The sequence below is a fragment of the Lissotriton helveticus genome, chromosome 12 (assembly GCF_964261635.1).
Source record: "Lissotriton helveticus chromosome 12, aLisHel1.1, whole genome shotgun sequence".
NCBI classification, from domain to species: Eukaryota; Metazoa; Chordata; class Amphibia; order Caudata; family Salamandridae; genus Lissotriton; species Lissotriton helveticus.
In genome coordinates this window covers 679,569,107-679,594,391 of record NC_136073.1, presented here as the reverse complement: position 1 = coordinate 679,594,391, position 25,285 = coordinate 679,569,107, and the positions used below count along the sequence as shown (strand labels likewise).

At 48.2% G+C, this 25,285-nt stretch overlaps 1 protein-coding gene across 1 annotated transcript in view; it reads right to left on the bottom strand.

The window, feature by feature from the left end:
- Positions 1-25,285, bottom strand: part of GLG1 (golgi glycoprotein 1) — a 694,561-nt gene that overhangs the window by 174,094 nt on the left and 495,182 nt on the right. The window contains exons 18-19 of the mRNA XM_078669216.1: positions 3,989-4,081; positions 3,532-3,669 (exon numbers count right to left, since the gene is read on the bottom strand). Of these exons, the coding sequence (XP_078525342.1) occupies positions 3,532-3,669; positions 3,989-4,081 (231 nt within the window). The remainder of the gene's footprint in view (positions 1-3,531; positions 3,670-3,988; positions 4,082-25,285) is intronic.

The following is a 25,285-nucleotide window of genomic DNA, read 5'->3' as shown; positions in this document are numbered from 1 at the left end:
AAAGAAATGACTTTCCTGTAACCAATCTAATTGCATTCAACTGCATACCAACTGTATTTTACTGCATCATTCTTGCAAAGTGTTATTATACTTACCTTTACCAGGCCTGACCTTGTTCTAGGAAATAAATTACCGAAATAAATGCAAAGAAAACCAATTGCATGGCCTTAAATCCTTACAAACCACAAAAAGGTTGTTTAGTATTAAATGGACAGAAACTAGAATCTGTTCAAAACTTTTCCTATCTGGGAGTTTCCCTTGATTCTAATTTTACATGGAAGCCCCAAATAGAGAAGAATAAACTAATAATCACACAAAATACTATACCCATTCTATAAAAGACATGGTGCAAGTACTAATAAAGCTGTTTCACCGGCATTAGAGTTATTCAAGTTCAAGGTCCAGTCCGCAACATTGTACGGTGCGGAAATTTGGGGGCCGATGTCGAAGAACGCCTTCTCAATTATTGAGAACAAATTTTTGAGAAGTCTTGTAAAGGCTCCAAAGAGCACCCCTTTGGTGCCATTATTGTTGGATTTGAACATCAAAAGAACAGATTATACCATCTTGCGGCCCCTAATGTTTTGGGTGAGACTTTGGTCAACGCCAGAATTGCAGGATTATAGAAATGGGTTAAAAGAGATAATGTGCCTCGATGTACTAAAATCTAATGTATGGCTAAAACATGTCCGGTTTTGGTTCTATAAAATTGGTTTGCCCCAGTTCTGGGATGTTCCGGAAACCTTACCCCACAATTCAAAAAATCTGGTGAAGATTGCGTTTTGGGGCTTTATTGAAAGTGACAATAACAAAGAGAGGTACCGGGCTGTTCCCAAATGGAGGGTTTGAGGTAGGTACGTGAAGAGTGGAGACTGGCGCAGGGGGCACCAGTGCTTGCCTATGCTTGGGTATCTACTATGTTGGATATAATGGCCTCACACACCCTTGCAAGTGTCATGCTTCATCATTGGCAATGCTCCTCGTTGGGTCGGCGGTGCAATACCCAACGGGCAATACCTCAAAGAGGGGCTCTTTGGCGGAGATCTTTTATCCAACTGCCGTATAGGTGAAGTGAGGGTATGGGGCCAAAGTTATGTAGATGTGGTGATGGTTAAAATTGAGGCTAGGGTACCAGGATCAGGTTTATTCTAGTGGTCCCTTGCTACAAATTAAAAGGTGATCTAGAGTAGACTCGAAGGGAGTTAATGTACCCTAGTGCGAGGCTAGACTAGTATTAGGAAAAATGGTCCTCTTCCCCTTTTTGAAGACACTCTTTATTGAAAGTCCCATGATTAATGAAAATACGAGTGGAACTTTAACAAGTAATTTTTTGAACTTCAAGGACAAGCCCAGTTTTGAGAATTTTCTAGATGAAGTTGAACCCCCACTAGCCAAAACATTATTTATGAAACTGAGGTATGGCAATCTTTTGACCAATTCGACCTTGGCATGTTGGACTAGGAGGGGCAAAGATGTTGAAATGACCAGTGAAATCTGTACTATGTGCCAGGGAAATTTTAAGGAGGACGATCAACATATCCTTTTCTTCTGTCCGGCCTATGTGACGGCTAGAAGAAAGTGGATAAAACCCTTATGCAATCTCTTGGGTATAAGATCATGCAAAGAGGCACTGAGAATTATTAAATCAGACACGACTAGAACAATAGTATTCAGTGTTGTAACCCAAGACCTATAAACGATGTTATCTACATTATACCCTGAATCCTGTTCATTAGCCGAGTAATTCCTACCGTGTATGTTAAATGGAAGACTGTAAGATAGTCTTATTTTATGTTTACACTTTTTATTGCTTAGCTCCCTGTCTAAATGTTCATTCATTATCTGTACCACATTTATTTGCCTAAATGCTCACCAATCATTACAATTGCTTCTTTTAACCATACTTGTTTTATTCTGTACTAAAATTGGTCTATTACATGTAATTTATAAATGTATTGTTGTTTTGCAAATCTTTTCTGGCCAAATTGCGCCGAAAGAAAGATGAATGAATGAATTACCACTAAATAATATTTTTATACAAACACAATTGGTCAGAATTCAGTCTTTAAGAGTGTGACATTTCTTGCCTGAGTTTGTACAATAAATGCTTAACACTACCCTCTGATACAGCTTTACTGCTCACCCATACTACCACAAATAGAGAATAAGGTATTATCTACTTTTACCTCTGCCTACTTTTAGGGTTCCTCTAGACTCAGTGCACATATATCTTACTTTGGTATAGCATATCTAGAGTCAGCTTCCTACAGTAGAAAGTAGAGAGAGGGAGACAGATTGGTGTACTGATTTTTCAGGTCTTTTCTTCCCCATGTTTTCCAGCATGCCTCTTAACTTTATGCCTTCTGTTTTCAGTTCTTTTTGAAAGGTGTTTCGGGATCCATGCACAAAAGTGGGGATTATTCTAGCGTTTATGAATATCAATAAATATCCTACGATGCACAAGTGGATTTTTCCCAGGAACAGCCTCAGGACAGTCATCAGCCTGTATCTTTGAAAAGGAGCGGAACCCATGGTTCGTCTGCAACTGCTATGTTCAGCAACGGAGTCTACCTACCTGGTCCATAATCACAGAATAAAGGCACACTTGGTGCATGCCTTGGAATCATGGCTGGCATCAAGTACCATAGGCATACCTTGTGCAGGTCAGTGATCCACATCTGCTACCTACAGATTAATTCCTGTCGTTTCTGGTAGGGGCACTGTTCCACCGCACACTGTGAAAAGCTTTTTTTTAAGTAGTTGGAAGACCAACAAAGTTTGGAACAGAGTTCTGAACTCGTTAAATGCGCGTAAAGAAAGAAACCAACGTCAGTGTGGGGGTGGTGCTTATAAGTCACTCTGCTCCATTTATCCAGGGGTGGTGTGTGGTCATCGTGGAGCCATATGGAACCCTACTGGCACAAAGGGGCATTGCTGGAAGAAGTCTGATCTGGTCTGGCTCTTGCAGCTTTCTAAAGGTGAGCATCTATCATAAATTCCGTTTTGGCTGTAGCCCCTTATAAACAGCTTTTCAAGTCCATACATGTATCATGGGATGCCAAAGCCTCACTGACCAGTATGTTGCATTTTAAATTCACCGCCCAAGATTGGGAGTGTGTGATGAACACAGTTTAGCCCAAAAATCAGGTCAACGTTCTAAAGGGACTCTGAAGCTAAGAGGAAGGAGCTGTTGTGTACGGTCGCCATGCCAGATCAAAGCGGAGTGAAAATCTATTAACACACAAGCATATTGGGGGAGAGGAGTTGGCCTAACTGCTAGGGCGGTCTACCTTGAATCTGGGGACGTGGGTTTGAGTCTTGGCAATGACACTAAACATCCTGCGATTCTGGGCAAATCACTTAATCTCCAGTGCCTAACAAAAATGAATGTGTCCTCATGTAACGTAACATGTGCTATGTAAAGCGCTCTGATACCAGAAACCTTCGGGTCAAGTTCGTGCTGTATAAAACTCTAAAAATAAAATAAAAAATAAAAAAATATGTATAAAGCTCCCTCAAGCACAGTCTCACCTTGATCATCTGTTTGCAAACTCTCATGAGTGTGTAGTCAAGCTCTGGGTCCATCATCTCGTTCTCTTGCAGCTTGAATACTTTCTGATGACAGCGTTGGGTCAGCTGCTTCCTTTTCTCCTTCAGACACTCTATGATCTGCAGAAGCAACGGTAAAGGAATGTGATAATGGCCCAAGGAAAATTAATAGTGCATCTCATGCCCTCTCTAAGTCAATACATAAAGAATTTGGTCTCAAAATTAGTAGAATACAGACAAGCAAAATCAAAAAGAAATATTTCCGTCCTAGGCTATTTTGATAGTGACCAGTTAATGCTTAATATGCAGTTGATATTTCTTAGAAAGGTTCTTGTTTTCACTCTTAATTCATCATATTCCCATTCAAGAGTCCAGAGGGGACTTACAAATGAATTTGCTTGGGGATGTGTTCTGTTAGTTAGAAGTTAGGGAAAATTACCTGAGCATTCCCATAGGGTTCATTCTGGCAAAAGTTGTGGATGTCAGTTTTACAAGATTCGTACAGCTCTGGCTCCAGGCGAATGTCTTCAGACTGTAAAGCAAAGTGTGCCATTGAAAGAAAATTTAAATATGCATTCTACATCAGTAAAGACAATCCCACTTGTAACTAATAGCTATGTCCATGTTGTTCCCCCTCTCCCGCCAACATCTCTACAGACACTTTTGTGTGTTGACCGTTCACCAAACCTTTTAAAATGTTTATACAGGATACACAGACATGAAATATAAACACTATATCCTATCTAATAAATCTAGTAGCCTTTATCATAGGCAATGTTTTGCAAATAAAGTAAAGAGTGCTGCCATTAGGACATCAACAGTATTTATTTTAAGCGACCCAACACCAGTGATAGGGTGTGATTTCTACTGTCAATCTAACCCCCCCCCCCCCCTCCCCCTACCTACCAATGCTTAAAATTGTGTCTTGGAAATTGCTCACTGATTTATATAGAAGGTGCCTTAACCAGCAGGCTGGCTTGCTCTCAAACGTAGGTCTAATTACATCACTATCAACGCTGCCCACTGCAAAACTGGCCGGAATACTTTATACAAAACTGAAGTGTGCAGCAAGTACTTCATCACAACCCTCCAAACATTCACAGCTAGAAGAAAAACAAAAAAGGAGACTTTTTCCTACTGAGGTCCAATGGCCTGAACTACAATTCATAAATATTACTTAAAACCGTCTGAAACTGATCAACCTGTTGCCAATGCTTAACGTACAAGTTACTTACCTTGGGTAACAATGTATCTGGTAGAGACGATTCTAGCCGCAGATTCCTTCACGTAGAATTATCCCCAGGCGTGAGACTGGATCCGGAAACCTTTTTGACACAGCATCCCTGCGCGCCGGGGGGCGGACGGCATCACGCGACTCCGCCTAGGCATCGTCCGCGTACGTGACGTCAGCGAGGTCATATAAGACCCACCCCGGTGCGCCTACGTCAGTTTTCTTCTGAGAACTTTTCCGCACCACAACGCAGAATCACCAGATAAAAAACTGTGGAAGCATGGGAACAGTGTGCGAAGAGCAGTAAAAAATTGGAAAAGAAATGGTGACTAACACCACCACAAGAGCAGTGACAACACTGCAGAACCCAAAGGCAGGGAAAGAAGAAACAGCAAGCAGAGCCCTGAGCACCCACGCTGCCAGTACATAGACAGCCTCCCACTCCGTGCCCCAAAGGCAAGGAACATGCGTAAAAGTCATGACACACGTAGCAGACCTACCACCAAAATCCTGAACAAGGAAGGGGGCCAGTCTCAAGACAGACCGGGACAACAAACCTCCAAGCCACCCCAACATAGAGGGCAACCACCCCCAAAGGAACAAGGGCAAGACATGGCCAGATGACCCCTAATCAGAGGATAGCAATGGAAGGAAAGGGAGGGGACGGGAGGACAGAGATAGAAAGCAATCCCCCCAAACCTGGAGTAGCCAGAGCAGTAGGGCACCGGAACCCCATCCTCCAAAAAACCAGAGGGAGGAATGAACCGCCCCCAGACTGAGCCACCCGTCAAGAGCAACGAAGGCACTCATCGGAGACACAGCCCCCCACCAGGAGGCGAGTACCGAAGACCAACCCAAGGGTCCTCGCAGAGCGGGGAGGAAGGGCGGGCCGTGAAGGAATCTGCAGCTAGAATCGTGTCTACCAGAGACATTGTTACCGAAGGTAAGTAACTCGTACATCTGATAGAGACTACTAGCCGCAGATTCCTTCACGTAGAATAGATACCCTAGCAATATTCTCTGGGAAGGAGGGTCTGCAAAAGGACCCCACCAGCCAGAACAGAACAGATCTGTGGAACAGGTAGAACCTCGTCCCTGCCAGGCAATGGGAACCCCCACAAGCAGAAAACCCCCCGACCCCAAGAGGATGTAGGAGGGAGAAAGAAGGCTGAAGAGGCCCGTACACTCACAGCAGAGGAATCAAGGGCAAGGCCGGAGAGGCCGAAGTACCCCACTCCCCCACAAGGCAACATAGCTTCTGCCCAAAGCCAATACAGGAAGAGGAGAAGAAGCCTAGTAGGCCCAAGGAACCGAGGGAAAAGTAGGCAAACCCACTCCAGATGGAGACCAACATGCCAGCCACAACAGCGCCGGCAGTCAAAAGCCGCCAGTAGCAACAAGAACAGCCCAAGGCCACAGGAAGGCCGGGTAGGCGGCGTCTGGCTATGGAGAACACGGGATCATCCCAGACCTCAGGACAGGAGGAGGAGATGCCCAGGCATACCACTACGAGTGGCCGCGCACACGACCTCAAGAAGCAAGAGCAACCTACATAAACGCCATGGAGAACAAGCACCCGCAGGCGACCAGAACCCCCTAGCAGAGCGCAAGCCAAACGACACCTGCCACTACCCCCTATTAAGTCGCAAGATATGGGAACCCCGTTTGGAAGAACTTCCACAGCAGAGGAAAAACAAATGAGCCACGGGAAAAACACCCCCGCGGAACAACGCCGACCCGACCCCTGCCGAGGCAGCCACCTGCGTGGGGCAACGAGAAGGGCCTGGGGAGTGACAAAGCCCTCCGCCAGCCGCGGCCCCAAATGTGGCGGAGATCGCCCAGCAACCCATGTGGCTGCACCAGGGATGATTCAACCTCCGACTCGCCCTCCGACGAGGCAGCCACCTATGAGGAAGGACGAGAGGGGCCATTGAGAGGGACGAGGGGTCCCCACCTGGCCTCGACCCGGAGCGGGACGAGGAGGGTCCACCGACCCCTGTGGCTCCACACGGTCCAGCTTCTGCCGGCGCCGTAGCGACGTCACTTCGGCCTTTGACAGGACCACCTTGTCAAAGGACCGAGAGGAGCTTGGAGATGCGACCCGAGCCCCGGCGACCTTTCCCGACACCACAGGGACTCTCACTGGAGTTTGCGGCGAGGCAGAGGCGCCGTGGTCTGAAGGAGGGACCCCCGAGGGGCTGCACCCCAAGAGCACCACATCATCCAAGCCTGGATCCGAACCAGTCGGCACCGGGGCCGGAGCCACCGGCAGTGCCGCCAGCGAGGCCTGCAAAGCCCCCACTTATGTCTCCATCTGGAATCTCGACGCCCCAACACCAAAAAACGGTGGCTAGGAAGACACGCGGGCCGAATCACCCGCGGAGAGTCCATGCACCCGGCAGGCCAGAAACCAGCCCCCGGGGACAAACTGAGACACTTACCCACCGGGGAGCGACGCCCATGTGACATTGGAGAAGGGTGAGGACAACAACCACGGACGTATCTGAAGCAGACGGCCGAAGCAGACCGAGGGGAGGACCTCAACCTGGAGAGACGCGCCGAGTGTAGTTTCATCCGGCACTCCCTTTGCGACTTCGGCTTCAACTGTTGGCACGCCGCACAATCAGTGGTGCCGTGATCCTCCCCCAAACACCACATTCAAATGAGGTGACGGTCCGTCGCCGACATAAGACGCCCACAAAACGTGCACGTTTTGAAGCCCGAAGGCATTCGCACACTGTTCCACAAAAAGAAATGGAAGAAAATAGGGCCTTAAATAGGCCCGTAGCAAGGACCGGCTCCGCGTTGCACGTGGAAAAGGAAAAAACTGACGTAGGCGCGCCGGGGCGGGTCTTATGTGACGTCGCTGACGTCACGTACGCAGACGACATCTGGGCGGAGTCGTGTGATGCCGCCCGCCCCCCCCCCCCCGGCCCACAGGGATGCTGTGGCAAAAAGGTTTCCAGAACCAGTCTCACGCCTGGGGATAATTCTATGTGAAGGAATCTGCGGCTAGTAGTCTATCAGATCTTCATTTTACTAGATTTCTTTTTTACTCAATTTGCCATAAAAATTTTTTTTTACCTAACCAAAACTAGTACTGCATTGTGACACACGATACGGTTTAGAAGGCTATGGGGCAACAGGCAGACGAAAAGCACTCTTCTATGCATCAGCTGCTGTAAAAGACGCAGGGTAACTATATCGAGCCGGAGCTCTCCTCTTGTGTGTCTCACACAAAGTTGTTAAACATTTCACTTAACTTTGGTAACACTCTCTCTGGTGGATTCTTTAATTGCAGATTTACCTTTTAAATCCCCCAGGTACCAGATTGGATCCATAATTTGCTCCTGCAATAATTCTACCTTATTTGAAGGTAATGCTTTGACTTCTTGGGGTTCTCGTCCCACCTCAGGAAATTGCACCATCAAGCAACATTAAGGCATCACCTTTATAACCAGACATCAGCTACCAACATACCTGGCATGTCCTCACTCAACGAGCAACTGACAAATGCTTGTCAGACTGTGTATACTAGCTAAAGTAAACATTTGGACCAATCAAAAATTCATTACATAAACAGGAGGATATGGTCAGTGAGTGGCACCAAGCATGGACAGTGTCAGTTTGCCATAAAAGCCTCTGTCAGTGACTCATTAAAAGGCAGTAAAAGTTCAGAGGTACTAGAACCTAGCTATAAAATTTCAGTTAACAGAATTGCCTTAGGGCCTAATTTTGACTTTATCGGAGATATCGCCAGCCTGCAGCGGCGGCGGTTGGGAGAACGCCACCTAGCCGTCAGCATCCCCACCACCCCATTACAATGTGGCTGGAGGTGTTGTGGCGGCATGCTTCCGCTCAGAGAGCCTGAAACGCATGCCGTTGCGTCCAGCCCCACCTGCAAGTCGGACGCACTGTTGCCATACACCATGTTGTGCATGGCACACAGTGCACGAACGGCAGTGCCGGCATACGGGAGCACACTTACGCCCCTATCCTCAATTCCCAATGGGCTGAAATGCCACGGGGTCCTTTTTGTGGCCTCTTCCCTTCCTTTCCAAGGTCAGTGGAAAGGCAGGTCATAATGGCCACAGCAGTGCCGATGCTGGCACCACCTCCACTGACTGCAGTTGTCCACACTGCCGCAGGAGTTCAGCTCTTGGCGGCCATCAGACGGTGGTCTCACAGCCCACATTGTAATCCAGCAGTCAGACCACCAGGTTTGCGGAAGGTTGACCCACCAAAAGGAGACGGCAGGCCCAGGACCGCCAAAATCTAAATGAGGCACTTAGTCTCTACAGTAGACATGTGCAACTCCAAGGCCTCCCCAACACACTGCAATGAAAGAGGTGGTCTCTTGAGTCAGAGGGCACAACAGCATGTGCAATTTTGTCTTACGTGGTGTGTCTAGACTGTGAGAAGTTGGCCTGATATGCAGTGCTCACTGTTCTAGTGATCACTATGTATCAGTCCAAACAACCCTTATTGATGATTGGTTGTAAGTCAACCTGATAGACCAGCTATCCTAGTAGCATGGACACGTGCAGTCTTTAGGCTAAACTCTAGAGGGCGTGTTAAGCCAGCTGTTTTACCATCACATTACCCCTTGAACACCAAGTGAAAGGACACCACACAAGTTGTTATGAAAATAAACTGTATATTTATTTATAACAAGACTACCCTGGCTCTTTATGAGACAGGGAGCTAAGCACACAACAAAACTCTTAAGAAAATACTTAAAGTCGCACAATTCACACAAATGCCCTAGGGGCACGAAAAACCATATACTATACAAGTGGAATGCGAAGTTACTAGCAGGTAAGTAATACTTTTCTAGACTGTAGAAACGCTAGGCCTACGATGCTGAACCCTTAGATTAGGAGTGGGAGGCCTAGGAACGCCGTGTGCAGAGTGGGAACTCTCACGCGTAATGCGGGAACATGTCTAGGAATACTAGCAATCACAAAGTTACTGTTCTCGTGCGCACCCGACTAGGTGGGTCGAAAACAAGGGTGGATCCGAACACTTGGAGTGTTGGACTATGCTGGAGCACCGGAGTACTCGGTTTACCTAGCCCAGGGGCTGCGGCTGCATAGGGTTCAAGTTGCGTCGGAAACCCTCGTTGACGAACCAGGAGCCTGAAGAAAGAAGTTGCTGGCAGGCGGCCAGTGAAGAAGTTCGTGGAGATCCAAGCCTGGATCAGGGAAGAAGAAGACCTGTAAGCAGAGGGGACCAAGTTCTGAATCACTAGCCAGTGATTAAGTGGGCACCAGGATGGCACCGGGCGGAGTCACCTCGACCAGGTGAGTGGGCGCTGCTGGGCTCTGCAGTCTCTCGGACCAGGAGGCGTTGTCGGCGACCAGGAGGGAGGTGCGAGCTGTCCCACGAAGGTTTCTGCTGTCGACGTCGCTGGACCCAGGATTGGGGCAACAAGTCTTGGCAAATGCAAGCCCACGCGGTGGACTTAAAATGGCGTCAGGAGTGGACCAGGAGGGTCCGGGGTGCTCCTCTGTTGGAGGGGAGCAAGGGCCAGTCTGGAGCAACCAAACCAGCGGTGTTGTCGTCGAAGTTCGTCGTCAGGAGGGCCACTAGCCAACGGGCAAGTGACCTGGACAACGCGGTGAGCAGCAAAGAGCAGAAGGGCCCCACGCAGATCTCGTGGATGCAAGGGGGCTGGACTTCGGTGCTGGAGCTGCTCAGGGTCGGGGCTTCTCGGGCCCCAAAGCACTCACGTGAGGATTCCTCAGAAGTCGTGCTGGGCAAGCGTCGTGCAGTTTTGAAGATGGCCGGTCCCTTGAGGTCTCGTCGCACCCACGGATCACAGCTGGGCTGATGATGTAGGTTGAGGTCAGAGGTGCCAGGGAAGCCGGTTCTCGTCGTGCTGGGGCAGTCTTGATCCGGAGGAGAGACTTACAGCAAACCGCGATGCTTGGGTGGTGCCTGCTGCTGCAGGGTGACTACTCCTTAGTCACAAGGGAGAAATCTTGAGAAGAAGTCTTGAGTTCCTTTCGTGGAAAGTAGTTTCAGGATTCAAAGATGATCTAATTTGGAAGGGGGCCTGCTCCTACCTATATCCTGCAAAAGGGGGCTGGCACGCGACTAAGTCCCGCCCTATGGGTGGGACTAGGAAGGGGGGTGGTTACACCCCTCTCCCATGCCGGGCTTTCCCCAGCTCAGGGGCTGGTGTGCCCCTGGAACTGGTTCTAGCCGGCATATGCACAGTGAGCACCGGGGTGCCACTTGCAGTCACCTTCCTCTAAAGCCCTGCCTACCTAGAATACACAAAATCCTGTCTGGGACGTGCTGGCACCGCCCCTGGCAGGAAACCCTTTGTCCTTGCCTCCCGCGCTGGGAGGACTCCCAGCAGCAGGAGGGCAGACTTGTGTCTCGGTGGCAGCATCCATTTTGTGGAAGCTGAGGCTATGTCAGACTTTAACCGGGGTTACAGGTTACCAACATGTCGTGTCCCTCTAGAAGGGTGGAATGCTAACCCCGTCGCCAGAATTGGCGAGGGGTTAGTATTCCAATTCGTATGACACCTTACTCGACATGTTTTGATAATGTTATACCATAGTTAGCATTTGACCGCGAGGTACATAATGCACTTAAGAGTATATGGTATAGCGTTATCATGGAACAGCTATTAGGACTTGGTTCCGCAAGCTGCAAACGGGCTCAGCTCATGCCAGAGCACCATTTCACATTATTCCAAGCACTCTGCCTTCAGGATTGTTAAGGCCTGCCATAGGAGTGACTGATAGGAATATATGTGTCCATTTTAGGGTTAGATATAGGAATACTATGTCTAAAGCAAAGGGTGATTACACCACCTTGCCCCAGCTGTCAAGCAGCCAGTTGTGTCAGTTTTGGATGGCCAGCCAGGGGTGGCATAATACATGCTTCAGCCCCTGGTAGGCCCTGGGTACACCTATGCCCTGGATACCTAAAGTATACTGTACAGGGACTGATAAGGTGACTCAGTATCCAATCAGATATGCACCTAGGGTACATGGAATCCATTTTAACAGAGAGAGCAGTGGGCCTGGGGTCCTGAATGGCAGGGCCCCAGGTCAACTAAGTCAGAAAACCAGCAAAACACCAGGCAAAAAGTTGGGGGCAACCATAGTCAGGGATCTACCTTCCTACATAGATGACTAGCATTTTTAAGATCAAGGTATTGCTCAGCATCAGTATAATGTATAATGTATAGTTTACCTGTCGGTGTAGTTTTGCAGCTTGAAGAATTTCTGGATTCACTATGCTGTACATTATTCCGCCATCTAGTGGTTGGGTCTGGAATTGTAGTCTTTTTTTTCGTGGCTCAGATGGGCGTCGACATACCACCCTTTGGTGTCCTTCGTGAAGTCTACGTGCTTCTTCCGCAAGCCCCCACCTTTGGTCGCCATCTTAGGATTCTTTTTTTCCCTTTTCTTCCGTTTCTTTTCCTTTTATCTTTTAAAGTCTTTCTCCAATTTTAATCCCTTTCCTCCTGTCCCATCTTTCTGGTGGAGGAGAGTGAGTTCTATAGTGAATCCAGAAAGTCTTCAAGCTGCAAAACTACACTGACAGGTAAGAAACTATTCGTTTTGTAGGGTGAATCTTTCTGGATTCACTATGCTGTGCATAGACTTTGTAGCGGTGGTGGCTGGTGTGGAAGATGAGCTCTGGTTACTGAATATGTGTTGTAATACTCTGTCCCACTTGCGCATCCTTGTTCATTTGGATATCTACGCAGTAGTGCTTAGTGAACGTGTGCACTGAAGACCATGTTGCAGCTTGGCAAATTACTTGATTGGTGTGTTAGCTAGAAACACAATTGTTGCTCCTTTCTTCCTTGTTGATGGAGCATGACCTGCTCTTTGTAACATTCGTCCTGCTTGTTTGTGGCAGAGTTGTATGGTTTGTGCAATCCACCGTGCAATGGTATTTTTGGTAACTGGTCGTCCCAAAAATACTGCTGGCAAAGGAAACAAAGAACTGCTTTGTCTTTCTGCACTCATTTGTCCATTCTATATAGTGCATTACAGCCCTCCTGGCGTCCAGTGTAGCGCCCTTTCTGTGCTTGTGGCTGTTTTTTTGAAAAAACTAGGTATTTGAATAGTTGATTGATGTGGAACCGTGACACCACCTTTGGCATGAAATGTGGGTCCGTACTCATTACAATCCTATCATTGTGTATTTGTAGGTAGGACTCTTGAAGTGTTAGCGCTCGCAATTCACTTACTCTTCGTAGTGTTGTGATAGCCACTGAGAAGGCTGTCTTTAGCGTGAGCATGTGCAGTGGGGCATTGTGAAGAGGCTCAAATGGTGCCTTCATCAATTGAGTTAGCACTACGCTGAGGTTCCATGCTGGTGCTGGCATTCTGTTTGGTGGTGCGATTCTCTTTGCCCCTTCTAGAAATCTTTTTACTACTTGGGAAGTGAAGAAACTTTCCCCCGTTTCTCCTCTCGTGTAAGCCACTATCGCCCCTAAGTGCACTCTTAGGGATGTGTAGCTTAGTTTATTTTGTAGTAGATGAGTTAAGAATTTTAGTACTGTCGATTCCTTTGTGATTCTCCTTTGTCGCTTCTCCCTAATGCACCATTCGGAGAATATTTTCCACTTTGCTACGTAGCACTTTCTTGTGGTAGGTCTTCTTGTCTCCCTGAGCACTGCCATTGTGCTTGCTGGTAGTTTGAGGTGTGAAAATTATAGGTCTTCAGGAGCCATGCTGGTAGGCTGAGGTTCTCTGGCTCAGGGTGTAGCACCCTTCCAATATGCCTTGTTAACAGGTCCCTTCATTTTGGGAATCTGTGCGCTGGTGCTTGCGCCATTTCCACTACTTATGAGAACCAGGACTGTCTGGCCCACTGAGGTGCTATTAGTATTAGCGACATGTTGCTGATCCTGCATTTGTTGAGTACCCTGTGTATCAGTGGTATCGGGAGGGAAAGCGCATGCAAATGTCTTTGACCAACTTATCCATAGCGCATTCCCTTGTGACCGATGGTCTGGTTGCCTGGATACGAAGTGTGGGCATTTTGCGTTTTGGTATGTTGCAAATAGGTCTATTTGCGGTGTCCCTACTTCCGGTATACTTTTTGTATTTCCTGTTGGTTGATCTCCCATTCGTGCGATGCTGACGTCTGCCTGCTGAGTCGGTCTGCTTCCACATTGTCCTTCCCTCTGAGATGTATTGCTAGTAGGTCTACTTTTAGTGTAATGGCCCATGTCCATATTTCCTGTGCTAGCCCTGATAGTGCTCTGATTGTGCTCCTCCTTGTTTGTTGAAGTGGAACATGGCGGTTGTGTTGTCCGTTTGGATCAACACCCTGTTTCCGTACAGCTCCTTCTGAAAGGCTTTTAAAGCTAGGAACACAGTTTTTAGTTCTAGGTCGTTGATGTGCTTGACTGAATCCTGCTGCGACCATAACCTCCATCACCTGGAGTTTGTTAATGTGCGCGCCCCACCCCAGCTGGGAGGCGTCTGTTGTGACGGTCACTGTTTGCGTTGGTTGTGTGAATGGTTTTCCCTGTGATATATTTTCCTTGTTCCACCACGTCATTTCCTGATGCACTGCGTGAGAGACAACCACTAGATCTTCCCTACTCCTTGTTGCCTGTGACCATTGCTGCTGTATCCATTCCTGGATTGGTCTCATGTGGAGTCGAGTATTCGGGACCAGGTGTATGCAAGACGAGATCATTCCCATTAGCTTGCTCACTGTTCTCACTGTCGGAACTTAACCCTTGCGGTACAGACGCGTTTCCTTCAGTATTGTCAAATTTCTCTTTGTGCTGTGGAACACTTTGCCTTGTATGGTGTTGATCTCTGCCCCAAGAATATCTTTACCTGTTCCTGCTCTATTGACGACTTTCCCCAATGGATTGAAAACCCCAGTTGGATTAGTGTTTGTATCACCTGCTGGATGTGTTGTTTGCACTGGCTATAGGAGCTTGCTTTCACAAGCTCGTCGTCTAGGTAGGGGTATGCATGTAATCCCTGCCTCCTTAGGTGCGCTGCTACTACTGCTGCCAGGCATTTTGTAAACACTTGGAGCTGATTTGAGCCCGAATGCGAGCACTGTGAACTGGTAGTGAGTCTTGCTGATCACAAATCTTAGTAGGTGTTTGTGTCTTTTGTTGATGGGGATGTGCAAGTACGCGTCCTTTAAGTCTATAGTTGCCATGTAATCCCCTTCCTGTACCTGTGGTATTACTTCTTGCAGAGATGTCATTTTGAATCTTTGTGTCCTTATGAACTTGTTTAAGAACTTTAGGTCCTTGGGACGAGGAAGTAGTTGCAATAAACTCCCTTGTTTCTTTCCTTGTATGGTACCATCTCTATTGCCTCTTTGTTGAGCAGTTCTTGCGCCTCTAGTAGCAAGAGTGAGAGCTCTTTTGCCAAGTACACCTTCTGTTTGGTTTCTTGTTTGGAGGTTGTTTTAGTAGTTATATACAGTAGCTGTATTGTATAATGTTTAGTATCCATTTGTCTGTTGTCACCTTCTTGTTATGTTATGTTATACTTTCTTTTATAGCGCAACGAATCACCGTGAGGCATCTCGGCGCTTACTAAGAACACAGCCGGAGGAGAAAAACAAAAAAAGGAGAGGCCTTAATAAAGGAAGGCTTTTAGATGTTTCCTGAAAATTTGATAAGATGAAATTTCTCGCAAGAAGATGGGAAGACTATTCCAGTAGACAGGTGCTAGATAAGAGAAAGCCATACCACCTGACCTATGACGGCTGATTTGGGGGACATGTAATAGTAATTGCGAGCTGGATCTAAGAGTTCGGCTTGGGATATGTTTTGTCAATTTATGTTGCAGGTATCTGGGGCCCTGACCCTGTAGGGCATTAAATGTCAAACAACAGATTTTAAAGATGGATCTTTGCCTTACAGGTAGCCAGTGTAGTTTTCTCAGTAATGGTAGCAAAGAAGATCTAGCAGGCATATTCAAAACCAGCCTGGCCGCTGTATTTTGGATCACCTGTAATTTCTTAAGGGAGGTTAGCCCTACTTCTGCTAAAAGGGCATTGCCGTAATCCAAACGGCTAATAACCATGGCTTGTGTCAGGGTTCTACGATGTTCTGATGGGATAAAAGGAAGGATCTTCCTAAGCAATCTTAACCTGAAATAATAGGATCCAGCAACAGCTGTGACATGGTCCTGCATTGAGATAGAGTGATCAATTTTGATACCCAAGTTATTAACACACTCTTTCGGTATAGGAGGGGTACCCAACTGTAAGGGCCACCAATCCTTGGACCAGATAGCCGCCGCCTTACCCAGCAACATGACTTCCGTCTTTCCTGGGTTCAACTGGAGGAAGTTGTTGGTCATCCAGTTGGAGATTTCCAGGATCCCTGTTGAGAAGCGGAGTCTGTACGCCTCCTGATTGTGGCTGATGTTCAACAGCAGTTGTGTGTCGTCGGCGTATGAAATGGTTTCGAACCCCAGGGATTCCACTACCTTAGCCAGCGGTGCCATATAGATGTTAAAGAGGGTAGGGCTAAGGCAGGAACCCTGGGGAACGCCTTTATCCAACGACATTCTCTGCCTGATAGGAACCCATGATGACCGCCTGGGATCTATCCATCAGAAGGTTTTGTAGCCACTTAAGGGCTAGCCCCTGGATACCAATAGCTCTTAACCTCTCTGTAGGAGAGTGGGGTCTGCAATCCTATGGTCACCCCAGATTTTTGCTTTTTGCTTCACTGGTTTACGACTTTCCCTGGCTGTGGGCCTGCTAATCAGACCCACAGCCTAGCTGTTCTCTCTCTAAATTGACAACCATGTACTTTAGGTGCATTTACCAATTGGTTCTGGGCCACCTTATCAGTCCCTGTACAGTATACCTTAGGTATCCAGGGCATAGGTGTACCCAGGGCCTACCAGGGGCTGAAGCATGTATTATGCCACCCCTGGATGGCCATCTAAAACTAACACAACTGGCTGCACGACAGCTGGGGCAAGGTGGTGTAATCACCCTTTGCTGTAGATATAGTATACCTATATCTAACCCTAAAATGGACACATATCCTCCTATCAGTCACTCCTATGGCAGGCCTTAACAATCCTGAAGGCACAGTGCTTGGAATTATGTGAGATGGTGCTCTGGCATGAGCTGAGCCCGTCTGCAGCTTGCGAAACCAAGTCCTAATAGCTGTTCCATGATAACGCTATACCATATACTCTTAAGTGCATTATCAACCTCGCGGTTAAATGCTAACTCTGGTACAACATTATCAAAACATGTCGAGTAAGGTGTCATACGAATTGGAATACTACCCCCTCGCCAATTCTGGCGACGGGAGTAGCATTCCACCCTTCTAGAGGGGCATGACATGTATGTAACTGTAAACCCCGGTTAAAGTTAACTCGAGCCTTGGCATCACAAAATGGATGCTGCCACCACAGACACAAGTCTGACCTCCTGCTGCTGGGAGTCCTTCCAGCGAGGGCGGCTTGAACAAAGGGTTTCCTGCCTTGGGAGGTGCTAGCACCACCCCAGACAGGATTTTGTGTATTGAGGTAGGGAGGCCTGAAAGGAATGAGACATGCCTGGGGCACACAAGGTGCCCTGTGCATACACCGGTTGAAACCAGTTGCTGGGGCACTCCAGCCCCAGCTCTGGCGGGAAACCGGACAAAGGAGAGGGGGTGTAACCACCCCCCTTCTGGGTCCCACCCAGGGGAGGGACCTAGTCAGTAGTGCAGCCCCCTTTAGCAGGATAAAGGTAGGAGCTGGTCCCATTCCAAATTAGATTATCCTGAACCATTCTACAAGAAGAAACTCTGGACTTCGACGTTCTGCTCCACAGAAGACTGAAGAATCTCCCTTGTGGGCAAGGAGTGTCCACCCTGCATCTGCAGGCACCATCAAGCGTCCAGCGGCTTCACTTTGTCGTCTTCCCTCGAGGATCCAGACTTCAGAGCCCGACGAGACCCGGATTCCCAGACCTCTCCGACCTCAACCTACATCTGCAGCACAGCTGAGATCCGTGGGTGCGACGAGACACGTGGGACCGGCCATCTTGAACGAACCTGCACTTCGCTTCCAGCACGACTCCCGAGGTAAACTCGACCAAGTGCTTTGGGGACTGAGAAGCCCCAGCCCGAGCAGCCCCTGCACCGAAGATCAGCCCTCCAGCATCCACGAGATCTGCGTGGGGCCCTTCTGCTTGTTTGCTGCTCAACGCGTTGTCTGGTCACTTGCCGGCTGGCTAGTGGCCTCCTAGACGACGAACCTTTGAATCTTTGCTGCTGGTCTGGTTGCTCCAGACTGGCCCTTGCTCCCTTCCAAAAGAGGGGCACCCCGGACTCTCCTAGTCCGCACCAGACGCTTTCTCCACTCACCGCGTGGGTTGCCTTTGCCAAGGCCTGTTGACGCCGATTCCGGATCCAACACCGCCGACAGCGAGAGCCTGCGTGGGACAGCTCGTGCCTCCATCCTGGTCGTCGAAGACACCTCCTGGTCCACGTGGCTGCAGAGTCAAGCGTCCACTCTTCACCTGATCGCGACGACGACATCTGGTTCCTTCCTGGTTCCACTCCAGTCACTGGCTAGTGACTGAACATTGTCCCCTCTGCTTCCAGGTCTTCTTCTTCACCGATCCACCCTTGGATCGCACCGGACATCTTCCTCCTGGTCGCCTGCAGCATCTTTTCTTTCAGGCTCCATTAACTTCAACGCGAGAACCCGACACACTTTGGCACCTATGCACCCGCAGCCGTGGGTGAGGTAACGAGAGCATTTCGGTGCTCAAGGGTAGTGTAACTGTCCTAGTGTCCAGTTCCACAGTCGTTTTAGTCCTACCTAGTCAGGATTGTCCGTACTCACCTTTTACTTGAACTGTACTGTCCATAGACATTGTTACGCATCTCGCGTGTGAGTTCACACTCTGCACACGCGTCCCGTGGGCCTCCTATTACTTACCTAAGGTAAAGATAGCGTAGTCCTAGCGAACCTCCAGCCTCTGGACAGCTCCATTCTTTTTATCGACTCTCACATTCCACTTCCTTAGTATATGGTTTGTCGTGCCACTAAGGCACCATTGTAATTTTGTGCAGATTGTCATGTGCTTAGCCCTCTGACCTCAAAGAGTTCAGAGGTGTTGTTATTAATAAATATACTGTTTATTTTCATAACAACCTGTGTGGTGTCCTTTCATCTGGTATTCAAGGGGTTATATTGTGGTAAAACAGCTGGCTTCACATGCCAAAAGAGTTTAGCCTAAGACTGCTTTGTCCATGCTACCATTAGGATAGCTGGTCTATAAGGTTGACTTACAACCAATCACCATAAGGGTTGTTTGGACTGATACAAGGTGATCACTAGAACTAGTGAGCATCATATATCAGGCCAACTTCTCACACTCTCCAGCAGCCTAACATGCGAGATGGTACCAAAGGCCGCGGAGAGGTCAAGAAGAATCAGGCTCTTCCATTCCTGGAGGAAGTTCCTTATTTGCCTCCTACTGTTATATGTTCAGTGAACTGTTTGTTTTGTGAAATCTGTTCCTGGACTTTTCCTCTCTTTTGATGCCCCCCTAGAGGTGTTATCTGGGTGGGCGTTTGCCTTTCGGCGAAGTCACTTGGAGGCGGGTAGTTGCCCTCCTCTCCATGCCGGTTCTCGTCCTTTTGAGCGACCTCAAAAGGACTGGGCCCGTGGCTGGTACTGCCAGTTCTGCTGCTGCTGTCCCTGCTGGCCCGGGTTGTTTCCCTCATAACCTTGGTGAAAGGTTTGGTGCGAGGTACTCAGTTGGTTGCCTCCCCTACCATTTGCCCTTCTTGAAGGTGTACCCTTCCCATCCCTCTGAACTGCAGTGCTCCCATGGATCTTGCAGTTTCATTGTCCTTTTTGAGTTGAGTCAACTTCTCGTCAACTGGTGTCCCAAACTGGTGTTCTCCATTGAAGGGCGTGTTCAGGATGTTGTTCTGTACCTCAGGCTTGAAGCCTGGACTCCTAAGCCACGCGTGCCTTCTCTGTTACCCCAATCGTCATCTGCCTGCTGGACGTCTCCGCTGCGTCCAAGGCAGACTTCAAACATGTGTTCGCCATGTTTTTCCCTTCCTCTACCAGGTGGGTTGCCATTTGCTGGTACTGCTCCGGTAGGTGTCTCAGGAGTGGCCCTACTTCCTCCCAGTGTTGGTATGCATGTCTGTTGATTAGGGCATTGGAGTTGGCGATGCACCATCGAATTGCCGCACTCCATTCTATATTTCGCCCCGTGAGCTCCATTCTCCTACTCTCGTTGTCAAGAGGTGGGCCGGCATTTGTGGGCAAATTGGCCCTTTTCCTTGCTGTTGCAGTGATTGTTGAATCAGCTGGCAATGATCCCTGAAAGTATGCAGGGTACTTTGAGGAGTACTTGTATTTTTCTGTTCTTGGGGGTCACAGATTTACATACAGCTGGCTCCCTGAAAGCTTCTCTGCCCTGGTCCAGCACACTAGGGAGCATGGGCAGGAATTGACTCCTTGTTTGTGTAGGTAAGAGTCTCCAGGAGAAAGCAAGCCTTGGGCTTTTCCTCCTCCAATTTTACCCCATATGTCTGTGCGGCATTCTTGACCACCATGTTATAGATCTCTATATTGTCCGGTGGTGAAGGCCTCAAAGGGTATGTGTCTACTCCTTCTTTCGGCATTTCTGCGTCAAGGGCATGCCACGCTAAGTCTTGCGCCTCAGAGGACGTAGAGTCCTGGTAGGTTAGCTGTTCCTCCTCGCCTTCTCCCTCGAAGTAATACAGGGCCTCTTCCTCCTGTTCTACGACCGGTTCAGGCGTTTTCGGCGGTTCAGGGTCTTCAAAGCTCCTTTCGACCTTGGCCCTCGGTGGAATGGTGTACTGACTCATCTTGTCAAAGTCCTGCTTCCGCTGCAGGATACTGGCCATTTCAGCCTCGAGCCTCCTTTTCTTCCTTTCCACCTCGGCAGCTTGTTCGGCATCGAGAGTTTGAGCACTTACTTCGAGGTAGTCGATGAAGTAGTTGTTGACCCTTCTTTTCTAGGCGTGGAGGATTACTTTGAGGGCTTTCTTCGACAACCTTGATTTTCCGTGGGTCTTTGGCGTCTGGGAGTCCTTTTCGAAGGATCCGCTGGGCTGTTTGTCCCTGGGTGCAGTTGCCTTTGTCAAGTGTTTCAACAGCAATGTTCCTTTTGAGGACTTTGTCTCTCTTGAGTGTTGGTCGAGTGCTTGGGGGTCGTCGACTCTTACCTCCTTCGATGTTTTCTTATGGACTTTGACAACAGTGCAGTCCTCTGGTCCGTTGGCGATGTTGTCCTCCTCCCTACTAGAGAGGCCCAAGTCTTGGAGCGATGGAGGTGGCCCCTGCATGGTATAGTTAGCCCTTCTCTGCCTCTCTTTACTCTGAGGGTCTTGGGTGTGAACGCCGAGCACGCGTTGCAGTCCTCGCTGTTGTGGTCAAGCGACAGGCAGAGGTTGCAGACAGGATGCCGGTCCTGGGTGTATTTGTGGTGGCAATTGGTGCAAAACTTGAAGGTAGTTTTGTCCATTCCTGCGCTCAGAGTCCCCTGTGTGCGCATTCTCGTGTGAACGTCTAGTTCTCTCGAGAAATTCTTCTCCTTCGTAGTCCCGGCTACCTGGCTTTTAGTCGGGTGTGATTAAAACCTCCGATTTCGCCGATTGTTTCCGTCGATTCCTTTCCCAAAAAACTCTGGAACTCCTCTGCAACGATCCAGACCCAACTGCGGGAAAAAGAATCTAAAGATGCGACCAAAGGTGGGAGCTTCCGGAGGAAGCGTGTCGACGTCATGAAGGACCCCAAATGGTGGTATGCCGAATCCCACCTGGGCCACGAAAAAAAAAAGATTTAAAAAAAAAAAAGACAAATCTGGACCCAACCACTAGATGGTGGAATAATGCACAGCATAGTGAATCCAGAAGATTCACGCTGCAAAAATATGGAGAGCAACTTGTCCACCTCCTCGTCACCATCCTTATTGCGTGGAACATGTTTAAGAACCTGGATGGTATTGGAGTTAGATCAAATAATTTCCAGTAGCCATCTTTAATACTGGAATCTAGACAGATGCACCATAAGGGACTGCTACCAAACTATGCATTGAAACGCAGTTTTCGTGCATGTCATGGTCCAAGATCTTGATGGTACTTTCTTCCAGATCTAAAATTGGTGCACCTGGAGCTATGGCAGGCAAGAACCAGTCAGAACTAGCATGGCCTGCAGCAAATAAGTCTAAGCACAGCCTGGTACCAGCAAGGATCTGGGCAGAGGTCCAGCATGGTTCTGCCAGATGGTTTACCAACAGATAAATTCCTCGATGGTTCAGTCACTTTTTGAGGGAAGAGAGCCTCCTGACACAGGGGCCAAGACCTCACTCTGCCGTGCTTGTTGCAGTATCACATGGCAATGGTGTTGTCCTTTAGCACCTGCACCAGCCTTCCTTTGATGGACAGTAAGGCTTTTAACGCCTAGTAATTTGTGCTCAACTCAAAATTATATTAAGTTGAGCCTCTGCAAGAGACCAGAGTCCTCTAATCTACACATCTCCCAGATGGGCTTCCCAAACACAGAAGTGATGCTTCCCTGATCACCATCCCCTTTAGGTGGAATAATGAGAAACGTTTGTCAAAAGGGTATGAATTTCTTGCTGCAAGACAGACAGGTGGTCCTCCATCAGCTGATCGGATGGTGGTGCAAGGTGTAGTGAGGGAGACAGAAAAGGAAGGTCATAGTCCCGAAGGACTATTTGGAGGTCTTACTTGTCTGAAGTGAAGTGACGACCTACAACACTTGGAGGAATTTTCGGATCCTGCCTCCAACAGGATAGCTATATGCCGCAAGGGCACAATAAGGAGGCTGTGCAGCTGCAGATGCTCAAGGAGCGGTGGACTGAGATGTACGCTGTGAGGCGCATAGAAGGGTGGGAGTCCCTCTGCATTGAGGCTGTTGAACACGCAGCGAGAGGGCCGTCGCCTTGCTGGTTAAAACCTCTTATGGGCAGAGTCCACCTCATCTTCAAACAAACTGGTCCAATCGAAAAGGAAATCCATGGGCTTGGCCTGTAGATCGCTAGAGAAACCGGATGATCTAAGTCATGGCAGCAAATAGATACCAAACTGACCACCACCCTTGCCATGAGTCAGTGCTATGCAGGCCTCGACTATACTATGCCTGGGGCATTTTGCCCATTACTGAGAACCTGCTTACGGTGTGTACACTTGTCCTCAGATACATGGGGGCAATGACCTGAGCATTATCCCAAAGAGTGTATGTAACGGCCAGCAAACAGTTGGCATTTAATGATTTGAGTGGCATAATTCCAACTGAATTTGTTTTTTCTCCATGCCTCCAATCGTAAGGCTTCTCTGTCAGTCAAGACTGTTGAGAAGCACCCATGTACCTGGCTTAAGGAGCACAAAGTTTGGATTATCATGCTTTCCAAGGAAGGGTGAGTAACAGACGGATTTATATGAAAATTAGATAAGGTTCTTTAGAACACAGGTCCTGAATCTCGCTCACTCTGTGAGCAGAGCTAATTGCCACTATGAAAGCAGTCTTCCAGTCAGGTGCTGCAATAAGGCTTTGTGGATAGGTTCGAAGAGTCGACCCATCAATTTAGAAAGAACTACTTTCAGTTCCCAGGGAGGAGAAGGTGATCCTATTGGGGGAAAGACCTCTTTCAACCCTTCCAGTAAGTCCTTAACTACTGGTATCTGAAAGGAAGAGACTCGAGTAGGTGGCCTTCTATAAGCTGTTATTGCTGCCAAGTTAACTTTAATAGAGGTAAACTGTACACCTGATTTAGCAAAGTACAAACGGTATGAGAGAACAACCTGTTCCTGACCAGGAATGGGATTATGTCCATTGGCTGTACACCACAGATAGAAGCGCTCCCATTTGAAAAGTGTATGATTTCCTCGTAGTTGGCCTTCTCGGTTCATTCAGAATATGCATACAGTCTGGCCAAAGGCCTAGACATCCATATTGAAGGAACTCGGGAGCCATGACGTCAATCTCATTGATGTAAGGTGGGGATAGAACACCTTCCTTCCGAGCTTGGTTAAGAGATCCAGATGGCGTGGTAACCTCCTGTATGGTGTCTTGGAAAGATGAAGCAGGTCCGGATACCACCAATGGCGAGGCTACTCTGGTGCGATCCGGATCATCTCGGTCCTGGATCTGCAGAGCTTGTTGATCACCAAAGGTAAGAGGGATTGGTGGAAAGGCGTAGAGTAATGGTTCTGACCAGTCAATCAAAAGTGCATTCCCTCTGGAGCCTGGTTGAGGGTACCTGGGTGCAAAGGAACAGCATTTTGCATTTGTTACATCCGCAAACATATCAATGTCTGGATAACCCCATCTTTGAAAAAGGTCGACAAAGTTGCATGCACATTGAGAGTACCTGGAAGGTGAATTGCCGATATGGTCCGCTTCCGCCCTAATAGCCACTTCCAAATCGTTTAATGTGATATTGGCCTGGATCTGGTCCCTCCCAGTTTGTTCAGGTAGTACATAGTTGTGGTATTGTCCTTCTGAACGAACAGGTAGCATGTCGTTATGGAGGGAAAGAATTAATTGAGTTCCCTTTGTACAGCTTAGTTCCAACATATTGATGTGGTAGGTATTCTCCATTTCTGACCACAGAGGAGGGACGCGTCCAATGAGTATTTGTTTGGGGCGTTCCTGGTGGAACAGGACTCCTTTCAACAAATGATGACTCTGCATACACCAACTCAGGGAGCCTGACTGTGTGAGGAAGAGATATGGTGTCCTCCCGGCGGTTGGAGACTTGAGATCACTGATCATCTAATGCCTGCTGCAACGGTCTCAGCTGTAGTCTAGCATTGGGAACAATGAATATGCAGGATGCCATCGAGCCCAGCAGAGGAGATACCGGTCTGGCAGTGGGTTGAGGTGTGCAGAGGACAGCGCGACATTTGTGGATGATTAAAGATAGCCTCTGCTCCGAAGGACACATGCTTGAGGAGTCCGGAGTCGCCCTGAAGTAGCAGATTCTTTGAGTTGGATTGAGAATGAACTTCTTGTAGTTGAAGCAAAGACAACTGATTTAGGACCTGGATGCAGTATTGAAGGTGTTCTTGAAGACTGGGAGAAGCAATCTTGAGCAGCTAGTCTTCTAGATTTGGACAGATGATTTAGCTTTTGCAGGAAAGCCGCTACCACTGCCATGCATTTTTTAAAAGTGCGGGGGCTGATTTGAGTCCGAAAGGGAGGACTTTGTACTGGAAGTGCTCTGACGCTGAGGACTTTGTACTGGAAGTGCTCTGACGCTATCTTGAACCGCAGAGATTTCCAGTGCTTTCGGGAAATTGGGATATGAAAGTAAGCGTCCTGCAGGTCTATGGAGCACATACAGTCTCCTTGATGGACTTGTGGAATAATTTGGTGTAATACCAACATCCTGAATCTTTCTTTGAGGACAAACTGGTTTAAAAATCTGAGATCGAGTATAGGTCTGTACTCCATGGTTGGGTATTTCTTTATAACTAAGAAGTAACAGGAATAAATCCCAAATCGA